The sequence below is a fragment of the Pleurodeles waltl genome, chromosome 1_2 (assembly GCF_031143425.1).
Source record: "Pleurodeles waltl isolate 20211129_DDA chromosome 1_2, aPleWal1.hap1.20221129, whole genome shotgun sequence".
Lineage (NCBI taxonomy): Eukaryota > Metazoa > Chordata > Amphibia > Caudata > Salamandridae > Pleurodeles > Pleurodeles waltl.
Genome location: NC_090437.1, coordinates 491,935,455 through 491,949,494, shown reverse-complemented (window position 1 = coordinate 491,949,494; position 14,040 = coordinate 491,935,455). Strand labels below are relative to the sequence as shown.

General features: G+C 40.9%; 1 protein-coding gene across 2 annotated transcripts in view; it reads left to right on the top strand.

Moving 5' to 3' along the window:
* TET2 (tet methylcytosine dioxygenase 2) overlaps positions 1 to 14,040 on the top strand; it is a 208,574-nt gene that overhangs the window by 93,082 nt on the left and 101,452 nt on the right. For both annotated transcript variants that reach the window (XM_069241407.1, XM_069241398.1), the window contains one exon: positions 10,532 to 13,937. In XM_069241407.1, the coding sequence (XP_069097508.1) occupies positions 10,577 to 13,937 (3,361 nt within the window). In that variant the 5' untranslated portion in view covers positions 10,532 to 10,576. The remainder of the gene's footprint in view (positions 1 to 10,531; positions 13,938 to 14,040) is intronic.

The window sequence follows — 14,040 nt, the reverse complement described above, 5'->3', positions numbered from 1 at the left end:
TTTTCCCATACGCCGGCGCTGCCGGGTGTGAGTCATTTTTTTAAAAGCACACCAGTCCGCAGTGCCGGCTAACGTCATTCCATTAATAAGGCGCCCGCATGACGCGTTGGAATGTCGTTAGCCGGCGGTAACATTTTTGACGCACAACTGCGTTGGCGCAGTTGTGCGTCAAAAAGTATAAATATGGGCCTTAATCTTTAAATCATTTCTATTTGACTCTAGTATTTAGCCCCATGTTTATCCATTTCATTTTTCTTTCTTTTTAAAGCTGAAAAGGTAACCAATGCAAAAAAGACATGTTATGGCCAATAGAGTCCATAATGTGAATAGCACCAGGATCATCTTCATTCACTCCTGGCCTTTTAGCAAACAACACTTTACAAATTGGTTTGTTGTTTACCATTTCAATCTAGACCTATAAATCTCATCATAAATTGCTCTGTTGGCTAAAACGCCAGGGCCTGTTCCTCATCCAGTGTTCCTAATCCTACCGGACAAGCCCATAGTTTTAAGTTAGAGCTGAAGTTTTGAACTGTTACTTTTCAGGCAATATGGGTGTACAGAAATGTGGTTTGGATAGTCCCCTCTGTTGTTGTCTATGTTTAATGTTCTCTGGTTCGGGCATTTCCATTCTGTTAAAGACAAGGCTCTAGTATTTATGGTTGGTCAAATATCACACATATTTTTGTTTCCTCAGCCTGGGAGAAACCATGCTTGTCAACTTTAAAAGGTCTTGAATATGAAGAGTGAATTAAGAAGTTTTAAAATGGTACATGACCAATTTCCTTTTTTTGGTCCGGCGTAAGCTAGCAACTTTTGATTTTACTAAAATTATATTAATACATTTTTAAGGGCTTTCAGCCAACCGTCGTCATCCATTGGTCTGTTTTTGTCACTCACTTTTTTTTTCTTCTGAACCTACAGCACATAGAATGGAGCAACGGGTCGGCTAACTTAAGTCATAGGCTCACATTACTATGAGTGGCTGCATTCTACAATTTCACAAAAGTAGTTCTCTTCAGTGCATGTTATAGCAATGTGTGGTTTTAGAAACCAATGTTTATTTTGCTTCTGTCCCATGTTTTTTATTTATTTTGATGAGGGCCTAGCAGTTTGCGCAGCAATAATATTATATAAAAACCATGAAAAAAGAAAACAGGCACTGATAAAGTCAAAAGTCTGGCAGCCAATGCCAGACATATTGGCGTGACCAATACCTGTTTCAGCATTTTTATCAAAATGTATTTTCTTCTCATTCCTTCCACGACTTGTCATACTTGTTTTTTGAAAATGTAATCACTCTTACATAAGGGAGGAGAGTCAGAATGTGTAACCATAAATCAATGGTAGAAGCCCAGATTATTGTGTTTTAAATTGGTTAGCAGGAAAGAACCTGGTTTGATATAGCATCTGTTGGAAGGAGAGGGAAAGGGCTGCGACAAGTATTTGTCAATCTAGTACAGTATGGATTGCTGGACTGTAGTACAGAGCAAGTTGGTATTAATCAACAGATGACGTGCAGAACTCCATCAAAAATAGTTGATCATTTTCACAGATGTCAAATTGTAGAGTGTGTATAAACTTTAGGTAAATTGGAAAGAATCTACACAAAATTCATGGATAACTGGCATTTGTGCAGAATGTGTGTGAGGGAGCCCCCAACAGAGTTCACATTTGTTGCTGCTGTGGTTTTTATGTAGTGCCACTCGCTCCCTAATCCCAGATGTATTTCATATGTACTTCACAGCATGTACGGTATGCCTATGGTTCATGTACATCCCACAAGGAGTTTGTGAGGTGAGGTCCAGTTAGGAAGTTTGAGTATCATGACCATCAAAAGCCACCAGTTATTTTCATTAGAATTTGATATGGCATGTGCAACACTTCCCACTCATGCGTGGGGTTTCAGTGTGTATTAACCATCAATACAGGGCCACATTCCCCTTGGATCAGTATGCCTGGGGGGATACTGAAGGCCTTGCAGCTGCTCTTGAACTCACTTATTTCTGTACAAATTGCCATTATTATAACCTCAAAGAGGAAAGTCCTTGATCTGTGCGGATAATTCATTGCCTCCCCAGTGTCATAAGGAGATATTGTTTGAATGTGGCACGTCCTTCAACGCGGCACACTCTTCAGTCTGCTTCAGTCACAGTCCTGGCATCAGTTTATCAATACTGAGATAAATATTTTTTTTATTTATTGTACCATTTTAAAACAACATTTGGATTTTTCAGAGCATTAGCTATAGGTGTTTAGGTGCGTTCTCGCGAGCTATGTGTTCTTCCCAAGATGCTTAACTGGGCAGACCTTAGCCACGGTTACAGAGCTCAGGAACTGGAGGAAATTGACTATGACGTGAAGAAATAAGTAATTATTGGGGCAGGAGAATGGTAGTTCTTAGCTATAAATTGGAAATTGTAAAGGAAGGTGAGGTTAGGAAATTCTTGACTATGGCGAATGAGGTGAAATATTTTCGCAGAAAAGGCTTAAGTAATGAGCATGCCATTCATTTTCTGCTAGTCTAGAAGGAATTTTATATTTTGGATGCAATGTCACACTTAACCAATTGTTCTTTATAACTACCTAATTCTAAGTCCCAGGGCACCTTGATAACTTCAGAAATCTGTCTACGCTGATTGTAAAGCTCTGGCCAGTGGCTGAATCTCTTATATGGACCATGGTTCAGACCCCTTTGTTTTGTTTCTTGTCAATAGCTATATTAAACAAGCATTTGTAATGCAAACGGTCTTGTGTTTGCTTGAGCTCGAGCAATTAGCATTGTAAACTAATAACCAGACTTTTCTTGCCACATAAATTTAAAATGAAAATAAAACAGTTTCACATAACTAACTGGACTTTTCTTGCCATATAAACTGAAAAGTAAAAGTTTCACATAAGCGAGCTGACGGCCCCCATCAGTGCAAAGCAGACACACAAACGGAAATAACAGTTCACTCGTAGTGAAACCTATTGGCAAAAGTGCAATTATCTACTTAACCGGCAAAAGTGCAATTAACTATGTAACAGGGTCATGCAAAGCGCTCGACTTCTGCCACGCGAGATCGCGCTGCAAAAAAAGAGAAAAAGTAGTCCACAAACCGGACAGAATACAGCGAGCCTCGTGTGTTTTCAGTACTTGTTTGCTGCGCTCGAGGAGGGCTAACCACCAGAAAAGGCATGACGTATGCATGCCTTCCACTAATGAAAGCAAGCAGATTTTAAAAGGCAAGCCCACAAACCAATGAAAGACACTGACGTGACATGGGCATGGTTTGAAGCCCAACGAGAGAGAACAACATGGAACTGAGTGCTTTGCGCTCGCCCGTAAAAAGGAGGACCTGGGTTGAGCCAAGCATAGCTTGTCCCTTTCACTTCCTCTTATGACTCACCCATTGATATCCAATGTCTCGGATGGGCATGTGTGCTGATCTTTAGAAAGCAAGGGTGGCTGATGGATACTGCACATGAGCACTCAAGATTGGGAGGCAGGGGGGCCTTCATTATAGTCCTTCGGGTCTTTCTATATCATAGAAAGTAAAGAAGGAATATAATGAAGACTCCTTTGCCATGCGAAAACAGAACTGTATTGAAAGCAAGGGAGTGTTAAACATAGATACCCTTCCATTTATTACATTTGTCTAGCTTTAATGTGTATACAATTCATTTGTTAACACATTAAACCCTGTCCCATTTTCTTTGGTATCGCATATTCAATATGAAATGCATTTCTTGGCTAAATGAACATACCATCAAAACAGGTTATATTTCTCTTTTAAAAACATCCTGTCAGAGTTCAAATCATCATTTGTAATGGCATTAAGCTTATCTGCGTTTGAACATCATAATTTCTTGCTCAATGCACAGACTCCTATATTCATGGGTTCTGCACAACACAGACTATTCAAAAATTGTGCTGGATACTCCAGAGATTGCAAAATCCAAGTTTAGTGTTTAAACGATCATACCACTTATGCTGTTTCCAGTGGGTAATCCTCAGTGAGGCACTGCTAAAGAAGATTTGAGTATTCACAGTAGGTATCTGAAACCCTCTCCGACTATTTCATTCAGCTACTAAGACATTTCTCAATTACTGCCGACACATTCTCCTGGTGAATCCTCCCAAAGCTCCCATCCCTTCTGTTTCCAAAACCCAGCACAATGGATCTTTAAAAAAATAAATAGGTGTTGCATGGAAAGAAGTTAATATTGTGCCGCTGGTGTTGTCAGCAGTTCACATTGAACACGCTGAGTCGCTTTGATGCTGTACAATGTTTCAAATGTATTACGTTCTCTTTGAGGCGGATAAGCCATGTAAAGGCACTGTGGGATTGGGCAGCTTGGCAACCAATCAGTGCTCCCCCTCAACTCTTTAGAACGTATTTTTTTCACTCGCTGCCCAGCAGTGAATGATCTCCCAGAATAGACTGAGAGGAGGCGTTGTCTTGCGGTGAAATTGCTGTGCTTTGAGTTTCTGCACTTGAGTCATCGCTTCCTACTGACATTTCATGTAATTTTCGTGAGAGTCTTTTACTGTCCACGTGCTTCCTTTTAAATGGACTGTTTGGCAAGCACCTGATTCTATTTCCACTATTGTCCACTGCTATACAACTCGCTAGATTGGACTGCTGATGTCTGCTGTATCCTTGAGACCCTTCGGGAGCAGGCAACAGCATCATCCTGTTCACTTACATGTCCTTAAGGCGGTAATGCTTTTAGCTGCAGCTGTGCCTTCATTCACACACATCGAATAATGTGTGGGCTAATGTGCAACTTAGTCGTTCGTTGTAGAGGACTAGTGCCTGCCTCATCATCTTTCTGTTTACCGGCCTTATCCTTTCTGCACCTCGTGTACCTTCCCTCCATAACTGATTTTGTCAATAATAACTACAGAGACACAGGTCATGGATGATGAGAATAGTGACTAGTGTAGGTGCTGGTAAGAATCAGTACACATTTCTTAGGGTGTCATTTTATGGATCTCAGAAGAATGTATGCCTGTACATATGTTTCTATTTATGAATACCGTGCTGCACAGGGTCACAGGCTAACTACATGCATCAGATTTAAAACTTTGACTTGAAGCTAGCACACCAGGATCTACAGCACAATGCTTTGTCCACTTAGGTATGTAAAGTAATGATGTTCCATAAAATAAATGTAATAACTTTAACAACGTATATAATGCATACCACAAACCGAATTCAGTCTTTGTCCTCAACAACGGGCGGTGTTACTTACCTTTACGGTCTTCGCATTGTCTACCTCAGAATATGCAATTCCGTAACATGACCTCAAGATTATCTTTAGATATCTTACCGGGATGTACATCGTACATCCCACTTTTACCCCGTCCTACTGCATCGTTGTCCATATTGTGCTCTCTGAAGAGTCTGGTTCCATAAACATACATACTTTTCTTTAATAATTTTCATCAACCTTGTACTTCAAGAGTATCTACAGTTCTTACTAACGAGTATCTATAGTCCTTACTAAGTGCCGGGGTCCAAATTTTCCTTAGAAGTCCACTGGTGTTGCTGCTGCTGAATGTTGAGGTTGCCGAATACGAACATTGTCTAGTCTTTATTTCACCTAATGCCTCTTTCATCCACCCGCAAATTCTCCTAGTCCCTTTATCACACTCTTGTAGGTTCATTTTCATCCGTGCTTTCTCCATTTGCCACCGTTTGCTTTCATTTCCTTTTTCCTTCCCCTTGTGCTGTTTTTTTCTCTCTTGTTCTGGGTCAAAGTCTGATTATTAAAAATAAGTCCCGGTCCCCAAAAAAGGGTGCCGGTGAGCCCCACCTACAACCACCAGCTCAGATGAAGAACAGAGTATCTGAATTGCGTTTGGAAATATCTAATGGATCTTCAGTAGTGCATTTGACCATCAGACACAAGCAAGATGAAATATGGGATTTATTTAGAAAGAAGTGTTTGAGAACCACATTTCGGCAGTAATGTCACACTGTCTTGTCTGCTTCTAAGAAACCTTGTCTCACTCACATTAGCAGAAATCGCAAAATCCTAATGGCACGATCATGTCTGTAGTTTGCAACACATAAATCACTTTTCGCCCTGCGTCTCCAAAAGGCCTACAAACCTAAATAAGATGCAACTATTGGCCCAAATGTATTGATAAAGCAGAAAAAACTGCATTCTGTTGCATGTTGACCAATCTCTGTGTTACAACAAGCGAAGAAACGTATTTTTGCTTGCTAACAGCGGCTCTTGAGCTAATGTCTGACTCGAGGATTCTGCATCCCTCTGTCACCTTCGGGTTAAACAAAAACAAAACTCTCAGATACACAGTCACAGGATAAATCATAAGATTAGCGAATTCCTTCAACTCTGATCATTTGTATGGCATCATGCATCACAGAAGCGTATTGCAGCACATGTGACCAAAAACGCATGATTCCAGCATGACCTAAAAGTCACATGGTCTACCAAGTAGGAAAGTAAGCACATGTCGGTAGGAAGGACATGCCAGTTCATGTGCACAATATTTTGTTATTGTTCTGTCCTGCATGCAGCCATGTTTTGCGAGGCCAGTCATAATTACGATTTATAAGCCAGAAGCGTTGGCCCTGCATTATGAGCTGTAATTGTGATTGTATTCTTCTGCTGTGACTTAATTTTAACACAAGCATCTTTCTAGTACCCTTGTACTGTGGTTATTATACACGTACATTTGTGCATTGAAGGCACATTTGCACCCTTAAGTGGTGTGGTGTGGTGTGTTGTCTTCAACAGAGCCTCTCTTCCACTTTAGAACAGAACCTCTAAAGGTGAGCACTGTGTATAAAAAAAAATGCAGTTGGCTTACCTTGGTAAGTTATCTTTTGCTGTTACATTTGGATTCGTTCCTTTATTAAGGGATTTTTCCAATTCTTTCTGCTGTTTGTGTCACCTCACAACTGCAGAGACATATCTGTGTTCATTAGAAAATGGCTACCTAGCTTCCAGGCTCAGGAATGCCACGGATTTCTCATTGCAGTACAGGGTGGTGTAAGCTTCAGCTCTTAGTAAGGTTTTTTTTTTTTTTTTAATTAGCCGATGTCATACACGTTGCAAACTTTTGCAAAAAAAAATAATAATACTAGGGTATGAAAACTACCATAAATGAAACTTAACCTTATAAGAATTCTCCAAAAATCTTTTTGAGGGAAATTTTGCCCACATGCAAAATGCTAATTTCTGGGGCTTAAAGTACTACTGATTCTGTAGCATATTATGGCCTTGCTAAAGGTCAGACTTCTGTTTGTGAGTAGGAAGAAAACTATTTATGCAGATATGTTTCTGTAAGGATTTCTTATAAACTGATGTTTCTATATGACTATCCTGTTTTACCATTGAAAGGAGATGGTATGTTCACTGGTGAGGGTTAGTTAAGCTATTTTATGCATGAAGCTGATCTAGTGAGTCTTGTATTCTAGACAAGATTATAAGCATATGGGCCCATATGTATGGAAAAGTGGCGCAACATGGTGCTACTTTTGAAACGTACGGGTGCTCCTTATTTAGAGAAATACGGCGCACCCCTACCCTGGCACTGAGTTAAACTGCCGAGCACCAACGCAGGCATCCTTGCACCATAGTGCAAGGATGTCTCTGTTGAGGGGAATAATTGTTTTTCTGCAGCACACATAGAAGAAGCAAAATGCCATGGAAGATTGTTTACATGCAGGAAGGTGTCCCTTCCTGCACATAAACAATCTATAATGGCCATTTGGAACTTCTATGTGTGCTGCATTTTGCAGCACACATAGAACTACCAAAGCGTCATTTGGAATCATTGTTTATGTGCAGGAAGGGACACCTTCCTGCACGTAAACAATCATCCATGTCATTTTGCTGCTTCTAAGTGTGCTGCAGAATGCAGCACACATAGGTAAAGCAAACAACGAGGAGAAATGAAAGCAATCCTCCTCGTTTTGCCATGCTAACACCACCCCCAACTTGTAAATCTGAGGCAGTGTCAAAAGTAATGGGAATTGCGGTGGAATGCCCACAGCAACACCCATTGCACGCCCCTCTGATGCAAAAAACTACGTCGCAGGAGCCGATATTTACAAGGAGGAGTAACGCCACTAAAGAGTGGCGTTACACCTCCTTGTAAATATGGAGCAGCGTTTAGCGCCACCGGAGCGTCATGAAAAGTGACATTCCCGTAGCGCTAGGGGCACTAAAATATGCCCCATAGTCTCTGCAACAGATGTAGACTAAATTTTAGTTCCTCCTCCAAATCGGCCATTATAAACTTTGCACATTCATAAATAACATTTAGGGGTCGTCAGGGTTATCAACTGTGTCCCCTGGCTTTCGCCTTGCAACCCCTGGCACTGCCTTTGTGACCCCAGGCCTCAGAGACTGACAGAGGCAGTGCCAAGAAGAGATCAGTAGTTTATTTGTGCTGTGATGTGCACCATTTAATTTCTGCATCTCTCTCTGCATAGTGAGGCATTGAACTCTTAGCTCAATAAAACAAAGAAGTATACAGCAGTTCAATGTAGATATCACTTCCAGGGAGGATTCTGTGTCAGATCATATGATTTCACTTCCTGTGGCTCACAGGGAAATTATGTGATGTCCCTTCCGCTACTACCCCTAGCATTTTGGTGAATTAATACTCATGTGCACACTGAGAAGCTGTTTAAGTTCAATGAAAATGCTGCTGATCAACAAAAAGTGTTTGTTCTTGAAAGTGAAATTGTGTCTGAATTTATTTTGTGATTTTTTGTGACTAGGGGCCAGATGTAGAAAAGGGTTTTACCCATTCTATGTCTATGGGAAAATGTGTTCGTACATATGGCCCTAAGTTATATACCACTCAGGTCTGCCCTTTTTGGTATGATTTTTTTGGCATCTTTGTGAGGGATGTTGGTGCATAAAGTGGCACGTGTTAGTTGTTGACGGTTTGTACATGTAATGTAACTATTGGCCTTACAGTGGTTTTGAAGAAGCCCAGATAGTTTCCTTGTAGGGTTTTGACTCAGTAAATGACCATGTAAACCAACCTGCTTGTGATTCTCTGGGAGCATGTAAAAAGGTCCCTCTGTAGACAGAAAGAATCCTAATTCTGGCAGGTGTTGACTATTTTTAGTAAGGGTTAAGGTTGAAGTTGACAGTTTTCCTTTGTATGCCTATGTGCGCTCTTTGAACAACTGCCTAATCCTGCGTGGGATCTTTGGCTATTTCTATGTAGTAGATGTTAGCTAATGGTTGGCTGCATGTCTTGCCAGTCTTATATTCATAATTTCTACTGCTCTACTTTTACCTGTTGGGTATGTAATGGTGTATGGTTTTTTTGAGATTCTCAGCACTCTTCTCTCAAGTTGTGATAGGTTGTTTGTTTCATATTTTGTCTGTGTAGGGCATCAATGTGATAGCAGCAGTTAATATTTTGTTTTCTTCTCTCCTGGATTAGAAATGTATGCATTTAGGAGACGTCCTCCTAATTACATCTTAATTCTTTCCACACACATCAATGCCGTCAAAGCTCTGAGTCCTCTAGAGATCAGAAATGTTTCTTTTGTGGTTCATCTATGTTTAGATACATTATTGCTAAGATGATGGCAAATTAGTACATCATTCTGTCAAAATCTGAATGTAAAATAGAAAGAATAATCTTCAAATTTCTGGAATGTTAAATTTCAACAGATTATTCTCCAATTGTATTAAAATTGTAATCAAAGATTCTCTTTTTATCTTCCTATTTTGTAATGAAAATCATTACCATCAATATAACATCATTTTTGCTGAATCACTCAATGACTTTCAAAAGAACTGCTAATAAATTACGTTCTTAAACGTATGTAATAAAGATTTCTATTTTGTCCTTATTTTAGAAATGAAGGTGCTTGGGATCTAATGAATTATCAAAAGCGAAGCTTTTCACTTTGTAATATTTGTAATATTTGGTGGAGGATGAATTGACATTTTCTTTTAACTCTAGCACTATGGGGATCTAAATATTATTTGAATATTTTAGATAATGCAGATTCGCCTCCTACATGTTTTAAGGTGTAAATAATTTTTTTTAATAGAAGTTCTTTATCCAAACAACGCAATTGTGAATATTTTGTGTATTTCTATGTTCTTTGGAAAAGACGAGAAAAAATGTTGGTTTTAACTTTTAAAAAATCCTATAACACGTGAATGTTCTATCTCTGGTTCTTTTTTCTTCATGTAAATCCCGTTTTCCACATCTGAAAATATTTTTAGCAGCAAGACTATGCATATCATTTGTTCTAAAAGTATTTTACATTTCTTATGCACCTAAAGAGTTAAGCTGCAGCAACGAATGCCCATGTTAAATTCTAAAATTCACTGATGGGCAGACACTCTCTGAGAGAGAAGTCTAAGTATAGGCGTGAGAGTATTGCAAGACAGAAAAGACTGTTATGGAAAAATGACTTTACTAAGAGTAGCCTTTAATTTGCATGATCATGATAAAGTTATGTGAGAATTGGCAGAAAAGGTGTGAAACAATACATGAAAAACAAACGTCTATCTTTGTTTCTTCCAGATAAGTTAAGAGGGCAGCCTTGTGGATGGCCCCGGAGCAGACCAGATGGAACAGGATAGGATCGACCATCCTGAGGGAAGTCGACTGAGTCCATTCCTCCTTGCACATGCAGCTCCTGTATACCGGAGAGAAACTCGGTCACTGAAGTTCCAGAATGGAGGACGGTCAGTTGAGAAAGCCTACCTTCAGCTCAACGGCGAGAATAAATTCATCCCATTTCGAAACAGCTATGGCTTCGGTCACATGAAGGGAAGTGAGAAGAACTACACCAGCCCTGATGTTGCGTATAGGAAGATTCAGAGCCCAAAGCCTATGCAAAATGGTGGCATAAAGCGTATCTCAAGTGATGGGTGCATGACAGACCACGAGCAGATAAAAAAAGTCAGAAACCATAAAGAGATCAATGGGGAAGATGGTTACCTGGTGGAAAGGCAGCAGCAGCCAGACATCTATGCAGCCGAGAGAAACCATCATGGGGAAAATTCATTCTCTGGCATCAGAAGGTCCTCAAAATTTGACAGTGGTCGATCCACCCCTCCTGCTTACAAGGAAAAAACTCACCAGGAGAGTGAACACCTCAATTACAACAGTGACTCCCTCTCACACTCTAAGGTTAACATGGTGACAATGTTCAATGGTGCTAATGTTTCCACATCTTCCAAGGAACATACAAATGATGAGCTTTTGCAAAAAACACTATCTCTTTGTGACAGAGAGCGAACGTTCTGTGCAATGCAGAAAAGTTCATCTCACACAGATGCCGTTAACCTCTATGCTCCGTTGTCGCCTAAGACTGTGCAGTCAGCCGATACCTCAGGGCAGAGTATTCCCACTCTCAGCTGCCAAGTGGAGCTGCAACAAGTGCCAGCATCTATGGACGCTAGGGTCCATAGTATGGAGAATTCCACCAAGTCTCCTGCATGTGTGATGGCGACTTCAAATAATGACTTGCATGCGTTGCCTGTAGGGTACCGAAATGTGCAAGAAACAGAGGGCCAGGCTACCACAGAAAGCCTTGCTGGTGATGCTGTTATTGATCTGAAAATCCAAAGCAATAGCAATGGCAATGGCACTCTTTCAGGGTACCCAGACGAAAACTATACTGTCTTCAAACAAAATCCAGCTTTCCGGAAAGATGTGCAAACCACTCAATTGCCTGGAAGGAATAGCATTCTCCGTATGTGCCCAAAAGACTATTCCTGTTCCAGCCAAAGTGGTGAGAATCTTTCCGAAGCAATGGATGGTGCTGATAGGAGACAGAATAGACCAAAGTCGCAGAGTCCAAGTGTATCACAATATTCGCAGAGTCTTCAGTCCAGTTTACAGGATATATTTAGCAATGAAGGTCTGCTGATACTTGCATCATTGTCAGCACTGGAAAGCTTAGATGGATTAAGAGGGTCACCAGAGCAGCTGTTGCAGAGACTGCAGATCCCAGAAGAAGGGCACCCACATCGTAGGGGGGTTGATTTGCCAACTGAGTCCAGCCCCCTGCCTGAGAAGGAAAAACTGCCAAGTGCTAATGTTAAAGACCAGACATCACAAGCACATCTGAAATCAAGATGGGCAGACTTAGATAGCAGCTCTTTTCAGCAAAGGCTCTCACCCCAAATGTCTGGGCAGGATTTACTCAAACCAGTTATTCAGTCTCAGTCCCATGCAGATGAACTGGTGCACTCAAAACAATACACAGGAAATCCTCGTACACTGAAAGGCATAAGTAGGAAGCGCATTCATAAAGAGGAACGTATTTACAAAGGTGAAGAGTCACAAATGCAACATCAACCTACAGCTCAGCAACATTTGCAGCTCCAAAAGACTTCTCCGCAGGGCCATTGCCTAACTGCTGATTTTTCATCAAGGTCAAGTGTGCAGCAGCACAACCAGCAGTGGAGTTTAGATTATTCTCAGCATGGACAGCGAGTGGAACATGATTTGGACTCTCAGTTCAAACAGCAGCACTTAAATCCACAAACTACAGAGACTGAGTCATTCCGACGTACCCCCTTTTCACCACATTCACAGCCCATTTGCCCAAGTCAACAATTTGCCCAAAGCCCAGAACAGCAACACGTTTTCAGAGGCAAGCAGACAGAAAGGTTTCCACAGACAGTTGTCCCGCCCCACAAAACCCAAATTAAAAGTGAGCCGCACACGTTCAGTCAAAATAAATTGGAAGAATTCATTCAGATCGAAAAACAATATACCAAACCTCCCCAATCAAATGCACATACTCCCTACACTGGGCTAAACCATTCTTCACATCATAACGCAAAACTATCCACTAACAGTTCAGTTCCACAAACTAACACCAATAGTGCACACCATTACTCTTCGGACAGTGAGAACAAGGAACATGCTGTAATCCGTGAACTGTTTACACTAAATAACACACAAGATATGCAGCACTATCCTAATAACTTGGCCCAAAATCATGAGTATCCTAGCTCACAAGAAAAAGAGAAGCCGGACCAGGCTCCCCTGCAACAATATCCTCACCAACCAAAGCAAGAGTACTGCAATTTGAGTCAAGATCTTTCCAGCCAGCGAACGGCTCAGAGTCCACATACACACATACCACAATTCAGTGGAACGCCACCCTCTATAACAGACCACAGAGGAAATTTCTATCCATCCATGAATGGAGACTCTGCTAAAAAGTATTCAGTGCTGAGGTCACATCTGTTGCACAAGATGGAGCGCCACAAGAAGGAGCCATATAACAATCTACTTAAACCCATAAAAGTGGAGCCAAACTCTCATCCATCTCGTTGCAGTCCTGTGTTGCACAAAATAGAGCAACAAAAGGAGCCATTCCACAATATACTCAAGCCTATAAAATTGGAGCCAAGCCCACTTCCTTCTCTTAGCAGTCCTCTGTTGCACAAGACAGAGCAGCAAAAGGACACATGTCACAATTTGCTCACACCCATAAAAGTAGAGCCAACCTCAAATCCATCTCTTAGCAGTCCTACGGCTACCCGAACCACAGGAAAAAAAAAACGGAGGAGGATTAAGCGAGAGATTCAGCCATTTGGCCCTGACAATGTGAATCAAAGAAGCATCATTGAGACGATGGAAGAGCAGGTGAAACGGTTCCAGGTCAAATCACTATTCAATAACAAGCCTCTTAAAAATAAATCACCAAGGCATGCTAAGGTTGAAACGTCAGGCTCTGTAACCGTACTTACTACACATGCCAAAGCTCCAGAATTTGAAGGTTATGTTCCAGGTTTAGCTAAACAATCTATGATCCCCCTTGAGAAAACCCCAACAAAGAGAACATCAGGGTCATACCTTAATAATTTTCTAGAGTCACCTTCTACGTTATTTGGCACGCCCATCAAAAACCTATTAGACACACCAGTGAAAACTCAATATGATTTCCCATCCTGCAACTGCGTGGGTAAGTGGCTGAACAATTGTAGAACATTTTGAATAAAATATCTAGATCAGGAGTATAAATTTGTCTTGCATTGCCTGACAGTCGCAAACATTTTTTATTATGT